Source organism: Argentina silus, assembly GCF_951799395.1.
Source record: "Argentina silus genome assembly, chromosome: 5".
NCBI lineage: Eukaryota > Metazoa > Chordata > Actinopteri > Argentiniformes > Argentinidae > Argentina > Argentina silus.
This window is the reverse complement of record NC_139659.1, coordinates 17554322-17577999: the sequence shown is the minus strand read 5'-3', so window position 1 is coordinate 17577999 and position 23678 is coordinate 17554322. Positions and strand designations below refer to the sequence as shown.

The 23678-nt window shown below is 46.4% G+C and overlaps 2 protein-coding genes across 3 annotated transcripts in view; both read right to left on the bottom strand.

Moving 5' to 3' along the window:
• Positions 1–1913: 1913 nt before the first annotated feature.
• Positions 1914–20304, bottom strand: vcanb (versican b; the record flags this gene model as incomplete). Its single annotated transcript, XM_083670770.1, has 15 exons — positions 1914–4142; positions 4269–4451; positions 4560–4704; positions 5999–6081; positions 6604–6762; positions 8220–8333; positions 8463–8576; positions 8742–10083; positions 10235–10401; positions 13202–13585; positions 16587–16880; positions 17005–17132; positions 17373–17547; positions 19213–19650; positions 20244–20304. 15 exons carry the CDS (start codon positions 20302–20304, stop codon positions 3928–3930), a joined length of 4002 nt encoding a protein of 1333 aa, XP_083526896.1. The 3' UTR covers positions 1914–3927.
• Positions 20305–22689: 2385 nt separating this feature from the next.
• The window catches only part of xrcc4 (X-ray repair complementing defective repair in Chinese hamster cells 4), a 17882-nt gene continuing 16893 nt past the window's right edge, over positions 22690–23678 (bottom strand). For both annotated transcript variants that reach the window (XM_083669655.1, XM_083669656.1), the window contains exon 8: positions 22690–23206. In XM_083669655.1, coding sequence (XP_083525781.1) covers positions 23092–23206 — 115 coding nt within the window. In that variant the 3' untranslated portion in view covers positions 22690–23091. The remainder of the gene's footprint in view (positions 23207–23678) is intronic.

The following is a 23678-nucleotide window of genomic DNA, read 5'->3' as shown; positions in this document are numbered from 1 at the left end:
GTAGCACAACAGCCCACTCTAGAATTACAGAAAACGATGGTGAAACCACACTATACCATTAGTTCCTGCATGTTTGTGGGATTTCCATGTAAGCACAGCACACTATAAAGGGTTAGTGCTCACTAACATGCTATGAGCACACAGCAGACAGTCCCAGCTGGCTCGAAGAGAGGTTTAGGTCATCAGCTTCTTCCAACAGTGTTGAGTTAGCTTTAGCTGGCTCTACCATTGACTAACTCAACCCTAGTAGAGTTCTTACTGAGGAGTCAGTACTGAATAGCAGCAGAAAACATTAACTATTTTACTAGCTTGTTTTCCTTGTCAACAAGTGGTGACAAGTTTGGAAAGAACAATTACAAGCCACAACAACAACTCTGATAACAGCCAGACAGAGTTGTCAGAGAATGTTCTACACCTTTCTGAAAGCAGAGCCACTGTTACTTCCACCTGTCACTGGACCTTCAAGTGGTTCAAGTATTGTTGGTGACATACAGTAAAATGAACTATGTAATGTGTGTTTGATTTAAGGAAACCCCAAGCAATCATTTATTCCCTCCTATCTTGTGTACGTACGACATTACTCGTAGGAAGTATTGTTTGTAACTATGTAAGGAACTTTTTGGACCCAAAGACAAGATGAAAATAAAACAATAAATAAGTATTCCTGATTCTGCTTGTTATTATCCCTGAAAAGAGTTGTATACATTGTACATGCTGCTGTGTGGAACGTGAGGTCCACTGACAGCCACTGATGGATCTGAAATGATGGGCATCTGTGAGCAAGACAGCAGGAGGGTTTAGTCGCAGGGGGAATGGAATGTGCCCCCAGGAGTTGGGCTAGTGGCTAAGGGAAGTGTGTAGGAGGGCTACAGGTTGATTTGGGACAGGCCTCTCCACTCTGACTGCCAGCTGTAGAGACTAGGCCTCTCAGCTCAGTAATGCAGTAATGCATATATTTCCACAGGGAGGAACATTTGCACAAGTGTTTTCCTGCCAGTTAAGGGAATACAGAAATACAGAGGACCTTTCATGGTGTTTCTGTCCTGTCCGTTGATCTTGTAACTGAAAAATGGTTGTCAAAGCACAGGATTGTTTTAGGAGCTGGATGACGGCATCAGGGAGAGATGTTGGTTCATTCGTGTTTGTTTCATATTTTCATGCTGGTTTCCGGAGTGCTTTTTTAGGATCCCGCACCCACCTTGTTGCCTGGATACAGCAGGATGAGACTGGACTAGTCATTCATAGTGAAGAGAGGAAAGACAAACTGTACTGTACAACAGGGTTCCACATGTTTCAGCAAACCTAACTGACAAATGGAAACACATGCACACAGCCCACACACACACACACACACACACACACACACAGACTCAAGACACCTCTATGAAATTAGAACACCACTAGATGTGTTTGGGATTACCCAACCTTAAATATCGCCCTCTGCTGGGAGTCAGTATTTATGGCAGAGCTGGACTGAAACATTTCCAAAGTGTTTGGAATGTTTTGTGCTGTCCCAAACATTTACTGAAATCATCAGCAAAGACAATTCTATCCTTCACACGACAGTGATATCTGAAGTGCTCAATAATTCTATTGGAGAAAAAAAAAAGAATGGAAAAAAGTTGCCACATTTTTCGGTGAGTACATTTGAGTGGACTTCTGCATATCATATAATGATAATATAATATATATATATGCCATTTAGCTGACGCTTTTATCAAAAGTGATTTACATTGCAGTGAGTGCATACACTTCAGTATACATGGTCCCAGCAGGAATCAAACCCACAACCTAAGCGTTGTTAGTGCCATGCTCTACCAACTGAGCCACAGAGGACCACATGATAATGATGTGTGAGTGTAATGATGCACAGTGGATAATATCTGTTATCATATTTATCTTTATTGCACAGACAGCAGAAGTTGACAGGGAGCAGATGGTGTATAGGTACGGTATTAGTGAGATTCTTTGGCGACACACAACATCAACAGATAAGCAAAATATTAAAAAATAATGTCTCCTCAGACAAATCACATTCCCTTGCCACAGCAGATACAGTATCCCCATCACCTTCTGGGGTAGAAACACGCACGCACGCACGCACGCACGCACACACACACACACACACACACACACAAACACACAAACACACAAACACACAAACACACAGGCAAAGAGTTAACAGAACAGATGAAAGTTGAGAACATCTGGGGTGGGACAATAAAACCAGTCAAGAACTACTGTACTGCCCTCTGGAATAAAGTTGCAATAAAGATCATTGTTCAAGTGTCTTTGAGCGTTTCTCAAAGTGTGTTTGGTCAAGAGTAGTTGGGGTGATTCTCAAGCACGAACCAGGCCAAAGCACAGCACATGAACAAATACATCTGGATTACTTTGCTAAACAGATATTATGTGCAACATACAACACACAAAGGCAACATATGATAAGGTACATGTTCTCTGCAAGGTACAACAAGGCAGATATCTGTAAACAGCGAATAAGTCATCGTTATCAGAATCACTTAGGTTCTAATGACCTTTCAATATCACAGTCCATTCATAGTTATAACGTATACAATAAATTAAACCGATATGGCTTCATATATAACTTCTATCCTATATCCTATGTGTAATGTCCCTAGCCACAACACACACCTGACAGTCATTACACTCTACCTTTCCCTCTTCATCATTGCAAACATATGTGTAACAAACAACAATGTATTAAATTGGTTAAACATATAAAACCCACTCCCTTTTTAAAAAACATTGCTTAAGGTGAAGATCTGTAGAGTGCTTTTGTATACAATGAATGAGCATTGCAGGTGATGAATTGTTGTTCGCTTTTTGTATGTATAGTACTATTATCACCTAGACTTCCCAAACCCCCTCATCCATGCTCCCAAACCTAATAATACGCAGTCTCTCTTGTCATTTTCTCCATATATCTCTCTGTTCTATTGTGTAAAACCAAGGAAGACTCTGACTCTCAGGCCATGAATGTCTGTATGTCTGTAATAAAACTATGGACCAATGATCACATACTACTTGTATGAGCAGCAATCATTACAAAACAAATTTGTAATATTTACACGGATTTACATGCATGCTCCTCCTTCTGACCCTGTATACAATAGCAATAATCTTATATCTATACATATCTAGATAGATAATCTATGGGCTCTTTCATAAAAACAAAAACAAACAAACACTGGATTAATTGCATAGTCACCAACACACAGTCAAATATTTTGGTAGCAAGCCAATTGTATCTGTCCTTTTGTGTTGGATTAATTTTCCTACCAAACAATCAGAAGGCACTAAATTGAGATGTGTCCCTTATATATGAGCTGGTCCTTGAGGGCTGCATTATCGACCGAATCTCATTTAGTAGTCCAGATGAGAGGACTTCCTGGCCAATCAATAGCATTGATCAATGAAGCACCATAGAAATAAAGACAGTATGTAGCACTTGCAGCTCAACTAGTGTTTGGCTCTGCTGCTCTAAAAGGGGGCTCTGATTCTGTTAAAGGGACACTCAGGGGTTTGTGTGTTGACAGATGACGACTGTTCTGGAGGTGAATTTCACAGTGCATGATCAACAAGTTAGCCAGCTAACCTCCCTAAATGATCTGCTCCAATTGAAGGGTTAGGGTTTGGGCCACGGTGTAACTGTCTCAGTGATCTTGCTAACCAATATTTAACATTAGCTTTAGGTATACACCAGAACATAGAGTGATTTCAGAGTGTTTATCAAAGCTAGCTTGCTAACTCATTGCCTTGTGAAACAGCTCACTGGTCCCAAGTCAGAGCCACAGATATACTACAGTATATGTATCTACAGCATGTGTATCCATGGCTCTGGTCCTAGCTGAGTGAGCCTGGGGTCTCGTGAGCTGAGCTAGGCTCCTCAGGGCTGACCACAGATCAGTGTTCAACTCTGTGGTCTCCATGTTCCTGCCCGGACTGGGACTGGTGATGCCTCTTCTCTCTCTCAAGGTTATTCTGGTTCTGATGATCGTTGAATCTCTGGTCCTCATGGTCCAGTTGGTTTTGACTGTTGTTTTGATCCTGGTTCTTGTAGTTATGGTTGTGGTGAACGTTGTGGTTCTTGTAAGCAGAAGACTTGTGGTAGGTTGCAGCTGAAACACAAAAGGAGAGTGAATGACATGTGAATAGGGTGTGAATGCATTCAGAATCTTCAACAATCTACCGACAAGGCAGTTATTATTATTATTATGGGACCAGTGATCGTAGGCGGTACTCACGGGTCATGCAAGTAATCTTGGGGTTGTCCCAGTAGCCGTTGTCACGGCAGCGGATTGTGGGAGCATGTCTTTGGATGTAGCCTTGTTTGCAGTGGTAACGAACCAGGGAGTTGATCTCATAACGAGGCTTCATAGAACCAAACACACGTGCATCCTTAACTACCGGGGGCTGGCCGCATGCGACTGGGAGAGGAGAGGGAGAAGGTTTGTTATAAGAGTTATATGTGTGTGTGTGTGTGTGTGTGTGTGTGTGTGTGTGTAAGTGTGTGTATACAGTATGTGTGTATGTACCAGTGCCCTTCTTGCAGGTGAAGGTAAGGTGGTAGTTGCAGGGTACGTCGTTCCACTGTCCTCCCTCGTGCCAGATCATCACCACACAGTCTTCTCCAGACTGGAAGAAACTGTCTGGCTGGTTGGGCCTCCAGTGCTCATATTGCTGCAGGAAAAACAAACAAAGGTTTCACCTTTTAGAGGATGACAAATATAGACTTCAATAAAGTCTGCCCCACTTAAAATGATCATTTGTAGGAAACTGAAGAGTAGCATAATGATTTCAGTGAAGTGAAACCAGAAGAGAAGAGGCCCTGAGATGTAGAATCATCGAGACTAAATCTGGGCTGCACTGTAACTATCTGGCCTGCTAGTTAGAACACTGGAGATGATTGTGTAACAGATCCCATTCATCACAACTGCGCTATGATGGGAACCCTGGTAAAATGTCAAATGTAAAACATCTGTTTAACCACCAGAGGAAAAAACCTGAGTGGAAATCTGAACAGTGACAGAATGGTGCTGAGGTGTGATACACAGACAGGCCACAAAGGGGCACCGAGACTCCATCTCAATGATCCAGTGCCCCTCTGCAAGAATCAGCCCACTAAGACAGCATAAAAGTAGGACTTCTTTCTGACTTTTTTCATGGGTTCTGTTTTTCTCTCTCTCTCTCTCTCTCTCTCTCTCACACACACACACACACACACACACTCACTCACACTCACACTCACACTCACACTCACACTCACACTCACACTCACACTCACACACACACACACACACACACACACACACACACACACACACACACACACACTCACACTCACACTCACACTCACACTCACACTCACACACACACTCACACACACACTCACACACACACACACACACCCAGACATGCTCACAGAGCGTCTTGCTGTGCTGAGCGATAACAACATTAAAACAACAGTTTTTCCAGCGGTATCGGCTGGTCTCTCTCTCTTTGTGGCCCTGTCCCTACTACATAACTCTGCTCACACGTCATACAGAGAAAACAGCTGGACATTCCCTAGAGAAACACAATGTGTGTGTGTGTGTGTGTGTGTGTGTGTGTGTGTGTGTGTGTGTGTGTGTGTGTGTGTCATGATCTTTTACCTTACCATTGAGGATAATTGGGCTGACCCCTAAATAGGAGCCTGTCGTCATCCAACAACAACAATACAACACTAAGAGAATGTGTGTGTCCAGATGTGGTAGAGTATGGTGAGTAATGTTGGAGCAACGTCGTCTGGGCGTATGTTACTCTAGTAAACACTGAATCATATCAGAATCAGAATCATACTTTGAAATGTCAGAGGACTCGGGTAGGAAGACTACTGGACACATTGGGGAAAGGGTGCAGCTACTGAAGCTAGATTTGAATCTTATCTGTCTTGTCTGTCTTGTCTGTCTTGTCTGTCTGTCTATCTGTCTCTTACCATGGGACTGCTGTCGGTCCAGCGGAAGTCTCTCTCGAACATCTTATCATTGAGGCCGATCCACTGGTAGTCATGGCCCAGACCTGGGGGATCAAACACAGACCAACCTGAGTATCTGCATCTATTGAGATCATCATCTCCAGCAAGAAAACACATGACCATGTTTAGCTGAAGGAATCATTCTTCCAACAATGAGGAGGCACTTCCTGAGTGGCAAAATCCTGCCAACCCCTTTTGTCTGTGTGTGTGTGTGTGTGTGTGTGTGTGTGTGTGTGTGTGTGTGTGTGTGTGTGTGTGTATGAAGCAGAACCTCGGTAAGCAGCCATGGGGTATGGCTTGAGTCCATCTCTTAAACAAATCTCCTGAACTTAAAACCAGCACAGAGCGAGCGAGCACGCACACACACACACACACACACACACACACACACACACACACACACACACACACACACACACACACACCCCACGCCATCCCCTATAAACTAGGTATCGTTTTACCAACAGCCTGCTGAGCTGAGCTAAATGTTGCAAAACACAAGGCAAACAGTTTGATTGGATGCAGGCACTGTAAACTAGCCCAGTTCTTCCACAGTGGTGACTTACGGTTTACGAACATCTGCTCCTCCTGTGACAGGACGCTGACCAGGTGGGCGCCATGGAGACGACACTCCCTCTCAGCCGTGTCCCAAGTACGGCGGTGGGTGACGTACTTATAACAGTGAGACTGGAACTTCTGCCAACCATACTCACACACCTCAGTGTCTGGAGAGAGAGAGAGAGAGAGAGAGAGAGAGAGAGAGAGAGAGAGAGAGAGAGAGAGAGAGAGAAAGTGTGAGAGAAAGAGTGAGAGAGAGAGATAGAGATTATTTATGGTTGTAAAACCCCAAACCACTCCTCTCCTCAAAGGGGCACACTGCAGATAGACTACAGTGCTCTGTTGTTCAATAATAATAATGACTTATCTGACTTCATTATAGATGGCCAGAGAGCTAGGGGCCAGACAAACAAAGACAGAGGCACAGCTGCCTTAGAGAAGAAAGGCCCAGGCTCACTGAATGAGCTCAGTAATCCAGATCACAGTTGGGCTTCATTAGGCTGTTTTGGAACCCTCACAAGTTCCCCTTGTGTCATGGCCAAACACATACACACACACACACACACACACACACGCCAATATTGGATAGACAATAGCATGATAGAAAGAGCCTGTAGCTCAGCGTAGTTAGTTTGGTTAACAATGGATGGGTTGTATCAGTGAGTTCAGAATCATATCTGGGCAAATTAGGGTTTTCTACAGCATAAACTGCGTACCCATCATCATGGATAAGTGCTGCTTAATGACATTTTCGTCCCCAATGTTTCCAAGTTTAGATTAAACTCCCCGTTGGCATTGCAGACCTTTCCTTTGAAGCTGTCCGGTCTAAATGAATACTCTATGTACTGAATACTGTATATGAATCTGAGTGCTCATGCATTAATCTATCCCAGAGTGAGACAAATCAGCCCAGTCTCAACACAGCTTTGTGTCGCTGATAAAGAAGAAGAAGAAGAAAAAAAAAAGAAAAGGTTTTGATTTGGTCCGTGTCAGTGCTTAGTAGAGGCAGCATTGATCCAATTCTCTACAGCTGCAAAAGCTTTCTAATAAAATAAAGGACTACTTTTTGCTTTCTCTCTCTCTCTCTGTCTCTCCTCTGGCAAACAAGCATGAGAAAACAGCTGTCTCTTTGGAGGTGTGAATATATGTATATGTATATGTGTGTGTCTGTGTCTGTGCACATACAGTAAGAGTGTGTGTGTATGCACCCATGTTATTGGGTGTATGCACGTGTGTACTGTGTATGTGTGTGTATGTCTGCACGTGTCTGTGTGACCTGGGTTAGTTGCTGAGTAATAGCAGAACCACTGGATATGGAGCTGGAACTAATCGGATGTGTAGCCAACGCCCTGTGCTAGGGGATAGCCGAGCAGCAGACACATGACTCATACATGTAGCTATAGGCACCCTACTGGACAATGGTTTTACTGAGCCGGGGAACATAATGCATCTTCTGGCAAACAACTCTTACCATTCTTACCATTTATCCTCCTTACAGACAAAGTCAGTGACTAAGGCCTCGGCATTCTCTCTGCAAAATGCTTGTCTCACTTGTACAGGCGTTTGGCTTTTAAAGCGGTGGAAGGCTGACAAGCGAGCCTCGTGTGGTGAGTGTGATGCTTACCTTGCTCACAGAGTTGTCCTGAGTAGCTGGGCAGACACACACAGATGAAGGAGTTAACCCCGTCCATACAGGTGGCCCCGTTATGACATGGGTTAGACTGGCACTCGTCAATATCTACACACACACACACACACACACACACACACACAGGATTGTTATAATAATATCATTATTATACAGAAATTAAGAAGAGAGTCATCAATGTGTGTGTGTGTGTGTGTGTGTGTGTGTGTGTGTGTGTACCTGTCTCGCAGTGCTCTCCTGTGTATCCAGGTGCACACACACAGATGCTGGTTGTCCCTTTCAGATAACAGGAGGCTCCATTCAGACATACACTTACTGTGCAGGGAAACAGACCTAAGACACATGTGAAAGAATGACATCATGGTCATAGGTCAATAGGAGCCAAACAAGGCTCCTTCACTCTGCATATGATTCAGTGCAGAGTTATGAACCATTCAGCCAGGGCTAAGCATCGGTTGGAATAACAATGTGTCACTCTGGCATCTGGGAAACACATACCTGCGATATTCACAGTTTGGGCCTCCACATAGTAGGTCGCGTCAGTGCCTGTCTCTGGCTGCACTGTGGTCTGGGGTCCTTCAGACTCAGGGGGGCCGGCCTCCAGGAGAGGATTGATCACCTCATCATAATCCACAACCTCCTCCTCAGGCAGCAACGTGTCATCGGTGTCAGGGCTCAAAGCCCAATCAGGGATGGCGCGGGTGAATGGGACTTCATAGAGTGTAGTCGGGTCAGTGGGGTGTGGGGAGTGTGTGGAGTGTGTTGGGTCGACTATGCGACCCATGCGTGTGGGGTGGCCAGGAGGGTGGGTCTTACCCTGTGTAACGGAATGATCCTTAGCGTGTGTGTCTTGATCCCTCTCACGAGTGGCGATGTGAGTGGCGTGTGTGGTGTGTTCTTTTCGAGGTGTGGCGTGAGAGTGTGTGCTCTGGTCTCGTCCAGTCACTGCTACCACGGCAGGTTTGACAGTAACGGTGATCTTGGCTCCAGGCGTCTGGTCACCTCGGCCATCGGGGGTCTGGACAGATGAACCCTTCTGCTCCCCAGAGCTGTCCCTCTCTTCAGAGGGCTGAGCTGGGCTAGGACCAGCCTCTGTCACCCCCTCCACGCCAGGACCCACCAGGGGAGCCTCGGTGGCCACGAAGCCCAGGGGAAGGTGAGGAGTGGTGTGAGAGGAGGGTAGAGGTCTAGTGAGTTTGGGTACCTCGGGGGTGTACGCCTCCTGTGCTGAGCCCTCCTCCTCTGCTGATGCGGACCCCTCAAAGTCTCCTGCCTCTGGTTGTGTGGGAGTGTGTGCGTCGGTCTGTGTGTGTGCAGGAGTTTGCATGTCCCTGGCGCGTGTGTCATCGGTGTGAGCAGTAGAGTGTGTCTGAGATGGAGATTGTGTTGTGAGGTCCGTCCCCCCGATCTCTGTCTCGTCCGTCACCTCCCCTGATTGTCTGCCTGAGGCTGGGGTGGGATGGGCGTCGTCCGCAGACCCCTCCTGTGTCTCCCCCCTATCAGTGGTATGGCCTGCCGACCCCTCCATGTCCTCGTAGGGGGAGAGACCATGTACTGGGGAGGTGGCAGTGGCTGGGGATGAGACTGGGGATGTGTGTAGGTCAGGAGGGGCTGTCTGTGTGTGGCTCTCTGCCTTCCCTCCTGTCTGATCCTTATGCCGTGTCTCATCTGTGTCTGTATCGGCAGACTCCCTGCTCTCTGTGGGGATCTCTATGACATAGTCATAGGGAGTGGTCTCCTCCTCTCTTCCCAGTACTCCCAGCTTGTCAGGTGTGGCCGTCTCAAACATGTCCCCTCTCGACTCTTGCTCCACATCTGGGTGCTGAGGCTCCAAGGTCACCTGGATGGATGGATGAATGAATGATTGAATGAATGCATGAATGCATGAATGAATAACATCATGTTGTTTTATGTCAAGCATCCCTGGGTTTGAATTTTGCATATGGGCCTCCCTCGTACTGAACATACTTGTCATTATCATGACCTCTGACCTGGTGTTTCCCGTTGATGAAGCTGAGCGTCGAAGGGAACGTGATGGGAGGGGCCAGGAGGGGGTCAGTGTCCCCACTGCCCTGGATGTGCTCACTGGGATGTATGAGGGAGAACCGGGCGTCTTCTACACCTAGGGGCTGGCCCAGGATCTTCAGGATGTCATCCACTGGAAACACAACACAGAGACATGTTTGAGTGTCTGTGACTGCCTGGCAAGAAAATGGAACCTCATTACCCATGGATTCTTTCTCTGTTTCAAGCAACCATTTCCTAAATCAATGGAGAACCGATATATATAGAGACTGAAGCAGCAGAAGCCCTTTACGATGTCATAGATGAGAATCAGTAAGAATGCCTAACCAAGGCTGGAATAGGCAGTTGGTATCCTTTTATGTGTTATAGTCATGTGAATTGTCGGTTCTCTGTGTTGGTTCTGGGCTGGGTCTGTCACTGCCAGAGGCCTGACTGGAACAATGCAGGTTTGTGTGTCTTCATTACTTCTTTATAGAACACATGGAACCTATATTGTGGGGAACGGGTGCTAAAAGTTGAAATACATTTGGACCTACGCGCTAAACCTGAGGTTAGTAGCCTCTCTTGGGACGAATAAAAGCACACACACCGTGACTGGATGGATGGTAGTTTTGTGCAATAAAGAGTTTTACTCTCATGCTGAATGAGTGTGTGTGTGTGTGTGTGTGTGTGTTTGTGTGTGTGTTTGTGTGTGTGTGTGTGTGTGTGTGTGTGTGTGTGTGTGTGTGTGTGTGTGTGTGTGTGTGTGTGTGTGTGTGTGTGTGTGTGTGTGTCAGAGGCCAGACCATTCATATGGCTCCAACCATGTCCCTTTGTGGCCCTGAATCAGATGTACAGTATGTGAAACGTCAGGATTTGACCATCACTCAATATTAACATGTTTCAATTTCCTCAAACTGCATAGAAACAGTGGGGCTGTAAGCCACTGAGGAACTGAGGTCCGAGTTGTGTTATGAAATATTACCTATGAGATTCAATATGCCGCACACACACCCACACATACACATACACACACCACACACACACACACACACACACACACACACACACACACACACACACAGTAACCTAATCTAGAGAGGGGGTGTGGTGGGGGCAGAGATGGGGGAGTCCGGGTGAGCACAGATGGGAAAGGGGGGGAGCAAGGGAGAGTAATTAGTTGAGAGTAATAACATCGCTGATTGATCTAAAAGAGGTTTTGCCATTTGACCTGAGGGTCATTTGTGTGTGTTTGTGTGCATGTCACTGAAGCCTGTGACACACACATACTCACACACACACACACACACACACACACACACACACACACACACACACAAGGCATTACAACATTAATGTTGCCAGCTGCAGTGAGTAAGAGTTTATGAGCGCTAGAGTGATCATAATGCAAAGCTAAGCCCACTGAGTAGTACAGAGTCAGTATCCATAGAAACAATTAAGTTCACGCCAGCAATTTACAAACTACTCCTCTTTTCTCTCTCTCTCTCTCTCCCTAGCAGAGGGACAGTTAAGGTGATTGAGAAAGCCTGGTCTCTGTTTCCCACTCTCTACTCCGAGTTCTGTGCTGGAGAGACGCCTGCTTACACGGGGAGAGTAGTAATCACTCCATCAAACCATAATAAACAGACACAGCTTGATGTATGTGTGTGTGTAAGTGGGTGGTTGACAACTAGACAGATAAAGAGAGAGAGAGAGAGAGAGAGAGAGAGAGAGAGAAATAGAGAGAGAGAGAGAGAGAGAGAGAGAGAGAGAGAGAGAGAGAGAGGGAAAGACAGATAAAGGGACGTCTAAAAGAAGGAATCGAATCCTGTCTTCAGCCAACACAGCTGTCTTTGACTGTGCTGTGTTGATCCCCATCTGAAACACGGTGATCCGTTTGCAATATGCTCCTCTTGGAAAAATGGCTGCCTGGCCAAGCAGAGCAAAGATGCTGAAAAATGACTTCATACGTTTCCACATCTGGTTCTGCAGATCGGCTTTTGCATGTATAGTGGTCCTGTCAGCTTGCTCGTAAATGGCATGCCCATGATAATGATAAAACAATGTCTTTATACAAAGACGACAACAAACAATGAGAGGACATCATGGCAGAGTCTTGTGTGGTTGGGCCATGTGTTCCTGAAGGCACTGACTGCTGTAACGCACAACACACAGAACGCAGCTGAATGACGGCGTCGTGATACTGAACGGTTCTCACAGATACAACACTCACAAACCGGGCCAAGCTTACTGACCGCGCTCAGAGAACTCTCACAGAACCTACTGTGGAACACACATAGAACATAGTGTTGAACTAGAGGGCACGTATAACTCTCGTAGCACATACAGTACTGTAGAACACATAAAGAGCTGTCGTCATGGAAAACCTCCAGTAGAACACTCATAAAGCTCTTATAGAACTACAGTTCACCCTGTGCTCTGATCTCCCTGTGCATGTTGCTGTGTTGTGTGTTGTGTTGTGTTGTGTGTGTGTGTGTGTGTGTGTGTGTGTGTGTGTGTGTGTGAGGGGGGGGGGGGGTGGGGGCTGATAGAAGATTATGACCTTAAAACCTTTGCTTCCATGACTCTTCATCATTAATCCAAAGACTCCACAAGAGCTAGAAACTAGTTTTTTATCATATTCATGACTGGAAAGATGGAAATATGGATCCAGTATGGAGATGTACTATACAGCATGTTGTGACTAGGGAGGTCAGTCCAGGACACAGCTGTCCAGCAGAAGCCTGCCTTAACAGTGGTTACTGTCTGCTGCGTTTCCATGCTAAACTCAAGGTCCACCACACCATTCTGCACCACTACAGTAGATGTCTGTCTGGAGATGCAATAGAGGTTCAACAGACAGAACCAGATGCTGACCTTACATTAAGACATTCAGAAGCTTAGATTACAATCAAATCAAACGATAAAATCGTCTCCCAGCAGTATTCTCTTACCGGATTGGTTCACTTCATTCACGTTGACAATGAGGAGGTGGAAAGATGGTTGGGTGGGCTGTTCAGGGATGGCCACTGACTGGTCAACGTCATACGAGTCTGTGGCGCCGGGTTGGTGGTCGATCGAAGTTCTAGCAGACACTTCGGATCCTGTGCCATCCTCTTTGTACACCACAGCAGGCTGCTGTCCTGGGTCTCTGGCCCTGTCTGGGAGGCTTGCCTCTGGGATGACTGACCCTGGATAACCCTCCTGCCCTGGCCTCGGTGTAAAGCCTTGCACCCCCGGTTGTGTGGGGGTCACTACTCCCCCCTCCTCACCCTCACTGGATCCCTCTCCACCACTGCTGCTCCCCTCACCGCTCCCACTGCTCGCTTGGTGGATGTCTAGGTGTGGGGGTTGAGAACGGGTGGTGGGGAGGGCAGAGAACTGCAGGGGGAACAGACTGTCTCCCCTGGGGACTGACTCTACTTGGGTTAGGCCTTTGTCAAAGTCACCTATATCGTAATCGGGGAATGAGGTGGCTGGGGGGTAGGGAGAGTCTTTGGTTTTGTCTGTCGCTGTGTGGGGAGAAGTGTGACTGTCTGTAGCTGTATGATGTGGTGTGACTGTAGCTGTGTGTGTGGGAGGTCTATCTGTGTGTGTGTGAGGTCTGTATGTGTGTGTGAGAGCTCCGTCTGTGTGTGTGTGAGGTCTGTATGTGTGTGTGAGAGCTCTGTCTGTGTGTGTGTGAGGTTTGTCTGTTGCTGTTTGAGCCTGTGCGGTCGTTGCCGGTCCAATAGTGGTGGGGTCGGGCTTCTTAGCTGTAGAGGAGAGGAGAAATATTTAGCAGGGGGAAAGACAATACATAATATGTCAGAAATCAAATGTTACCTTAAATGACCATCAAGTGACACAGTAATGTATGAAGAACCAAGTGAACAGTTTTAGGACCAGTCACTGCTGTTCCAAACAGCAGTAATATAATCATAATAGTCATTGCTAAACATAGTGTGGTCAGGATGGTGTTAGCTCACAGCAGGCTGTAAAAGGCAATCCAACAACTTCAGATTTTTGAAAAGTGAAGTCAGACAGTCAAGAATAAACCATTGTCAGTCCTGGAAGCTGAATTGCCAGAGGTGTCAGAATAATCACAGTCAGAGCAGACCTGCACTCTGCCAGGAGTCTTATTTATAGATATAGATGTCCAAACAATGTTAAAACTGTTTTAGGCCAACTCCCAAACCATCTACTTCCCTGGGGAGATTCTCTGGCACACACACATCTTGCAAGCAATAATGCACGCACGCACGCGCACACGCACGCGCACATGCAAACCCACACGCACATGCAGACACACACACACACACGCACACACACATACACAAAATGAGAAAATGAGGGAAAATGAGCATACTACACAGAGACCTGCACTAAAACACAGCCCTCCCATGAGTGGCATGTTAACACTGAGACCCAGGCAGGATAGAGCTGGACATGGCTGTGTGAGAGAAGTGGCATGTCGACACCAAGCTCTGCGACCCCTTATAAAACTATCAAATATCTACCTTCAGACAAAAAATAATGTTTGGCTGTGCGCACGTGCACGCGCACGCACACACACACACAATGCTCCTTTGTAAAGGGCTAGTTGCTGAGTTTGTCTCATGGGAGATTGCAGCTAGCTGAAACACTTAACATTTTACTGACATAATTCTTTAATGTATATTCCATCTAGGCCCTTCCACTCCCTTCTTTTTGGCTGAGGTACGTGTGGATGGAGGGGCCCCTCTCTCCCTCTCTCCAAGTGTGAGCAGAGGCACGTATAGCTTGCGAGCATGGCTCCAGACTCTGAGCAGAGACACTCAGGGGAGTAGCTAGAGTCATTCACACTGTAGAGGGGACCATTCTTACAGCAGGAGCCAACCCAGCACAAAACAGCCCAACCCAGGTATGATGTCATGTGTTTGGCGAGTGTGTCTGGCTGGGCTGTAGTCTGTCCCTATACTGTACCGAAGCCATGCCACTTACATGAGCAGACTCTGAGAGCAGTATACATCGCCTACACACTGCCAGAGGTGCTGTACAGTATTACAGTGTGTAATGCATCACATCATCTGGTCTTCAGTTTCATATTCACTGAAATGGACGAACCGCCTCACAAGCATGGCGAACTGGTCCCCTGGAAAAAGAGGGCTGTAGGTGTACAAATCTATTCAAATGATGATGATGCTTTTGGCCTAGTTAGACCTGTGACCCTACCCCTCCCTCCTTTCCTTCCTTCCTCCATCCCCCTCCCTCTCTCTCTCTCTCTCTCTCTCTCTCTCTCTCTCTCTCTCTCTCTCTCTCTCTCTCTCTCTCTCTCTCTCTCTCTCTCCCTGGGCAGGGTCCAGCTGTGGTGCATTAGGGACCTGTCCTGCTTCTCTCTGTTGTATCTGTGTATCTGAGCCTGAGTCGGGTTTTCCCCTCATAAAACCACACCGCTCCATAAACAGGAGAGAGAGGGAGTTTATTCTTCTGCTGTTATGGGTTGTTTTCTGCTAAACTCGTTCTCCTCCCTCTCACAGCACCACTATCTTTACCACTTGTCTGGTTGGTCACTCGCATCCGTGTTTCCCACACTGGAGTGTGCTGTGTGACCCATTCCCCAGCTCCATTCCCCCCTAGTTCTTGTGAAACACCAAGTCAACAAGTCGACCCATGTTCTTGACCGTGCAGGAACAGCAGACATGTTGATCCAGTGTTTAGGAAACTCTGACTTCAGAGAAGCTGTGATGTTGCAGACTGCCACAAGGCACGAAGAGGAAGGGTGGGGGCCGTTGTCCCTCCAGATGTGACGATGCTCACTGTGCAAACACAGATGTTGCCAAGACAACATCGCTGTAACAGCTCTATATGGAAGTGCTACTTTCATGTAACACCAATTTAAAGTTCCTCCCTTTCCCCCTCATACCACCCCCCCCCCCCTTTTCTCTCTCTCTTTCCCTCTACCTCTCTCTTTCTCTACAGAGAAGTGAGCTGTCCCCCAAGGCAGGGGTGTGTCAACCCTTAGCGGGAAGTGAAAACTGGGTCAAAGTTCATACACATATGGATCATAACTCACAGAGCCTGGGAGAAAGAAAAGCTGCATGAATCTGAGAGATCCTGCCAAGTCTGGAATGGAAGCAGAAGAGACTCAGGAGAGGAGGAGACGAGAGGAGAGGAACAGAAAAAGCAAGGAAATATGATGACACTGGAAAAGGTCTGCCCCAGTCCTGTCTGCATCAACCAATCAGAAGAAAGGGTGGGTTTCACCCAGGGGCTTCACTGTGTGCCTATGGAGTCATGTTGGAGCAGCAGTATTACTGCAGTAGTACTGTACTATTACAACATAATGTCCTACCTTTGAAACAGAAAGCCGTGTCTTACCTTTGAAGCAGAAAGCCCCATGTCTGTTAATAGGACTGGGGTAGCCAGTCTGGTCGGCGTTTCTGTACAGAGTCCTGACCCCTAGGAGACCACCTCCACACTGAGGGCGGGGGGTGGAGATGGGGTAACGGACGCTGCCATCTGACAGCCAGCCGTAGTCACACCGGTCCAGACCGCCTCGCCAGGCCGCATACAGATGCCCCGGGGATGCCAACACCGCCCCGCCTCTCTCACACTCACGCCGCGCCTGACGCAACGTCAGCTTATAGCGGATAGGAGCGTAGAACACCTCGCCTAGAGGGAGATTTAGACTAGCATTACAATACTTGAATGAAACATTATGTAGTATGTAAGGACCTAGTCATTGGTGAACTCCCATTTTAATCCCCCCAAAAAAGTGTCATAAAGACAAGCATACCGTTTAGTTTGTCCACATAGCAGTACACATCATATTTCTCTTTAGGGTCCCGGATCCCATACGTCCTAACCCCTGGCCTGCTTTCCTTGTCACCTGAGCAACCAGGACGAGGCTGTGTGATTGGGTACCTACAGGGAAGAGAAAGAACATGAAAACCCCCTGTTCTGTGGAACTGAATGAACAGATTGTTAGTTTGCATGACGATATATACACATCTGACAAATCTGGTTGGCCAGGCCAGCAGGAGCCACATTGAACACACAAACACACACAAACACACACGTACACACACACACACACACACACACACACGTACACACACACACGTACACACACACACACACGTACACACACACACACACACACACCTGACGGATTGGTCAGCGAGCCAGCCGGCGTCACACTGGTTAAGTCCGTCCTCGAAGGCAGAGTTCAGCTGCTCCACTGTAGAGATGCTGGCCCCAGCAGAGCGACACGCAGCTACAGCGTCATCAAAGGTCAGAGTGTAGCGGCTGCTACCTGCCCGGTAGTGGAACACCACACCTGGAGAAGGGAGACAATCAATAATCAGTCAGTCAATCCATCACATTTGATTTGAATAGTCCTTTTTACAGATCAGTATTTACCACAAAGTGTTTCGCGGCATCTCCTAAAGCCTAAACCCTCCCAAGAGCAAGCAGAGGTAACTAAGTGGAAATTCAAACTGTTAACAAGAGGAGGAGGAAACAGTAACTTCATTCAAGTTAGGAAGCTGAAACAACCATGTAACATGAGCACAGTCGGCAATTATGCAAAGGAGGTAGAGAAGAAGACAGAACGGTTAGGTAGTTTAGCTGCCATCCTGAAGCTCTCTGAGGCTGTTTGTCTTCTACTATGAAACCCCTTATAGTTACCATGAAACCCCTTATTAGTCAACCTGATATGAGTGTTTATCTTTTCTCAACTCTGAACTTCTGGCAGTCACATGAGATATCTGAATAGACGGATGGGCAGGAAAATGGGTGGGTTACAAGTCACTCATAAGCCTGTCTTTGTGTGTGAGCAAGTGAACAAAGGCTGTTATTCACCACTAATGTGGAATCTGTGTAAATGTGCAGTATTAGAGGTCTCTGTTGTCTAATGATAGCCAGCCACAATCACACACTGTACTCCAGCCATTTCCCCGCGTGAACCACGCAGGGCAATGAAAACTCCCTGACTACAGCAGTTTTTTGGAACTGAGATGAGCTCAAGCTGTACTGGAAGAGAAATCGAGAGAAATTAAGATTACAAACATTAAAAAAAAAATAATAATAATAATCTCACGTTTACTCTACTGTATCTGCATTGGGAGCCCAGTGGAAGTGAACTGAATGAAACGATAAGAACAGTTTCCTCACATACTGTATGTACTTCGCTCTTTATCTAGGAGTCATCAGCTCATAACACTCACTAAAGTGTGTTACATCATCAAGTGGAACATCAGTTGCCCCAAGGTCAGAGTCTCAATGGGTCTCTCTGGACAAGCAGGATAGAGCTGCGAGCTGATGGGCCGCTGTGATCTAAGCGAGTACCTGGGGGTCTTCTGCGAGCAGAGAAGCCCACCCCAACTGCCAGGTAGATGGGGTACACAGGAGAACATCAGTCAACGTACCCAGCTAGACAGATCTTATGGCTCTCAGGGGATATATGACGGTCATGCTTCACAACACTGTGCCACTGATGGCATTAGCAGAGGCTCGGTCAGAGTCCCATAGACGAGGCACAGCCTGACTCTCCAACCAATCAGAGGTAAGGAGGCTGGAGGTGGTGCTGATGACACCTAACAGCACGACCACCGTCACAGACAGCAGCTAAAGTCTCCCTAACAAGTATAGCATGCATGTCTGTGTAGTGTGGGGTGGATCAAACAAGTAACATTCTATTAGCACACTTCATTTCAGAATTCAGGCTGCGGCTGATGACAATACCTCATGGAGGTCAGTTTGGTTCAGTATACTCACAGGAAGGACAATACAGAGGCAACAGTGATTGAAGTTACAGACAGAGTTTTAAAGGGTGGGTTATAGAGCTAACAGAGAGAATTAAGTGTGAGTGTGTGTGTGTGTGTGTGTGTGTATGTGTGTGTGTGTGTGTGTGTGTGTGTGTGTGCGTGCGTGTGTGTGTGCGTGCGTGTGCGTGTGTGCGTGCGTGCGTGTGTGTGTGTACGCATGCGTGTGTTTCCCTCACCGCTGACATTGAGGCTGACTGTATCCTGTGTATCCTCCATCCCATGCATGACCTCGCAGCGGTAGAGCCCAGCATCGCTGGCCCTTAGCTGGACTATTATGAGGGAGGCATTCCCTACTGCCTGGGAGTTGCTGGGGACAGAGACCCTGCCCCTGTACTCATGCCCAATCTTGATCACTCCTCCCTGGGCTACCAGCACCACCCTCTCCCCATCTTCCTCCAGCTTGGTCCACTTGATCCTGAGCTGGTCCTCAGGGCTAGGGGTGTGAGGGGTGCGTGTGGGGGAGGGAGGTGTGTCAGCGGGAGTGTGTGTAGGTGTGTGTGGGGGGGTGTTGGAGGATGTTGTGACGATGGAGAAATGGCATGGCAGCACCACGTTCCCAGACATGGAACCATGAGCGGGAGAGCTCTTCTCCACCTTCATCCTCCATGTTGGGTCTGGGAACACAGAAGGAACTGTGTCAATGTCATTAAAGTAAGCACACTCAGAAAAACTACATTCATACTCTTTTTTTATTTTGAAAATGTTAACCTTTGGTAAATAGCACAGAATATACAATATTTGACCGCCAAAAGACTTTGTCATGGTCACAGGGATGGAGGGAAGGGATGGGGTGAACTCAATAAATGAGTTGATTTCAATATAGGTCAATACCTGAATACCACCAAATGGCACGGAACACACAGCATGGATGGGTTTAGAGAATGAATGACTTATAGTATATGATTAACTATACCCCAGATGCCTGTGATTGAAAGCATGTGTGTGTGTGTGTGTGTGTGTGTGTGTGTGTGTGTGTGTGTGTGTGTGTTCAGATAAAGGTTAGTGAAAGCATGTGTGTGGAGGTAATGAATGGAGCTGAAAATGTTTCTCTCTGCTTCCTGTGTAAAACTAATGATCAGTTTCCAGTTTCTCAGACAGTGATCCAGAGTGTGTGTGTGTGTGTGTGTGTGTGTGTGTGTGTGTGTGTGTGTGTGTGTGTGTGTGTGTGATAGAGAGAGAGAAACCATAATTGTCCAGCAAGACTCACCTTGTTCAGCAAACCCAGTGCCCAAACAAACCAGCCACAGCACGTGCCTGATGTTTAACATCATCTCCAAATGATCTGTGAAACAAATGATAAAACACACAGAACTTATCATCAAGGCTATCATATTCAAATTTAATAATATCAAAGTATGACGATATCATTCAAGATTCATTCTGAAGGAGGGGAATTCTTGTGCATACAATATCTCATTTCGCACAAGCACACGGACACACACACACACACACACACACACACACACACACACACACACACACACACACACACACACACACACACACACACACACACACACACACACACACACACACACACACACACACACAAGTAGGCTAGCAAGGGTATATAATGCCTAGAATATCCAAGGATAACACTAGAGAGCGTTACAAGTTTGGGTCCTCTAGAGAACCCTGGGCTCAATTTGCATGTGCAAAAAAGAGTTAAAATAATAAAATAATAATAATGGGAGCACAGTTGGCCATCTTTACCTTAATATTTCTAATAGATGCAATGAGAGATCCAATGAGAGTTTGGAATACTGAAACTAGCGTTTCCATGATATGCAAATGCAATTTCAAACTGTTCAAACTCCCCTTGAATGATCACAGTTTTCTCAAAAACATAGTTAAAGATAAGGTACAATAAAAACCATGCTGTAGAGTATTCTGAGTTGCTTGGTATACGTCTCTCTCTCTCTCTCTCTCTCTCTCACACACACACACACACACACACACACACACACACACACTCTCACTCTCTCTCTCTCTCTCTCTCACACACACACACTCACACACACACACACACACACATACACAAAGTGCACGCTTTAAGCTCGCCGGGCGCGTCACTGCACGGCTGATAGTGTGCGCCCAGCTGTGATGATAAACGTTATCAACTGATCAGCTGGCAATGGATCTAATGGCCTGACCATAAAAGATACTAGCCCCTGGTGTGAGGCCTCAATGAAGCGGACCAGATCCTTTATCAGGGTGGGAACATTCCTGACCCCCGCAAAGCCTCTCTCTCAATGCCGGAGGGGACAGAGTTAAGCGATAAAAAAAAAAAAAATTAAAAAAAAAAAAAAACGATCGGACATCTATGTAACCTATATTACTTCAAATACATTATGGCATGTCCAAGTCACTGGTTAAAGCTCTTTATGTAAATCATGTCAATTAGGCAAATTAAGTGATATACTACCCATGTTCTTAATGAATTATTCAGTCAAGTAGCTATTCACTATAGTGACACTTCATAGATACAGTATAGTAGCAGTATAGCAACCTAATAACAAAAGCCATAATACAACTTAATTGCTAAAACTGTAGGCTAATAGTCAAAATAGTAAAAATACATTTCAACAATACCTCGCAAGTCTGAGAGTCCAGATCCACCAAGTCAGACTACTCTCCAGGTCCCAGTCTTAGATCCGGAGTAAAACAGTTGTTCCAGCAGTGGAGCTTTCCTCAGACCGCAGTCTGTAAGATATCAGCTAGTATCCTGCTGCTGTACTCGGCCTCGGCTGCAAGTTCAAATCCACTTCACACTCACTATTATCCCGTCATTAGCAAGAGGAGGGGCACACATGTCCAACACCCCAAAAGTTGATACCGCCCAGAATCCTAAAACAAACACACACACACACACACACACACACACACACACACACACACACACAGAGAGAGAGAGAGACCGACCCAATTCCATCCACCTCTTCAGAAGCGCGCGCTATACTGCCCTTGCGCTGATTAAATCTACAGAAGCCGATTCCATACACGTAAGTGCAGCCTTGCTGTTATCCGTTTGGCACAATGTTGCGTACACTCATCCAACACACCAACAATTGGGGATTATTAACAAATCCACCTCTGGAAAAATGTAGCTATATGCAGTAGGTTATTGTGATATGCAATGTATTTGCAATTGATGACTACAGGAATAATCTATTAATGCAGCGGACAAGACCGATATCTGCCATAAAACATCTCACAATCAGAGCGCGTCCAGACGTTTGTGCTGCGATAATGATGTTGGATGGGAACCCGCGGTACCCGCATTTAACCCATTCCAAAGCGCAAACCAACTCCAACAGTGCTTGAGGCCATTGGTAATACATAGTTTGAGGCACACCACCTGGGTTGACTATTTTGTAAAGACATTCAAGCAAACAACTGTAAAGCTGGCCAACGATGATGTAAAGACAAGCAAACGAAGCCTGTGACACAAACGTAAGCCTTGTCACACAGGCTATAATGTGAGCATCCATTTGTGGGGAAGAGGACACCACTGTCTGTCAGACTGTGTTGGTCTGGGTTAAAATACTATTCTGTTACAGTCCTGACTGATACTGGGCTTCATGCTGACAGTCATTTAGAATAACAATCAAGAAGACATACACAAATATGTTTAAAAAACAGTTTATTTGGCTTACACACTTAATATGCACTTGATAAAAATCATGTCTAAAAAACAACATTATTAATTGTCAGGGAAAATGTTTCCCTGGCTGTTAAAATAATCCCTAGATCAGTGTCACTGACTCATGCTCCTGGAGAGTCAGAGTGGCAGGCTTTTGCTCTTGCCCTGCACCAACACATCTCATTCAGGGTTCGGGTGATTAGATGATTAGTAGAATCATGTGTGCTAGTGCTGGGCTGGAACTAAATCTTGCACACCCTGTAGAAAGCACTGACCTAGAAGATACAGTGTAAAAATATTACATATCTTAAAAAAAAAAAAAAGTTGACCCCTTGGTAGTGTGACAGTGGAGACGGTGATGGAGGACAGAGTGATAGAAGGAGCATAGAGGACGGTGTCAGAAGAGCATCTGTCAGAAGTCCTCAAACAGGTCCTCTGCGTCTGGGCTGGTTGCTATGACATCAGTGGAACGCTGGGTGGCCTGCTCCTTATTGGCTGCTGCGCTGACCACCACAGGGGAGTCCCCCCTGCCAAAACAACACACACACACACACACACACACACACACACACACACACACACACACACACACACACACACACACACACACACACACACACACACACACACACACACACACACACACACACAAGGAAAGAAAGCAGGTCAGCAGGCTAATGAGGGTGGTTTACAGCCTGGTTTTCCTGTTGGGAGTCAGGAAGTGTGTATCATGTGGCCTGTAAGGCCCCAGACTGGAAACACATGGGCATGTTTAATACCTGTGTGTGTGTGTGTGTGTGTGTGTGTGTGTGTGTGTGTGTGTGTGTGTATGCATGCGTGTGTGTGTGTGTGTGTGTGTGTGTGTGTGTGTGTGTGTGTGTGTGTGTGTGTGTGTGTGGCAAACATCAGCTCAGCTCACCCACTAGGCGGTCTACATCAAACAGAAAACCTGAGAGCCTCCAAATAATTGTGTTGGGTAACTATGTTGGGTTGTTTAAC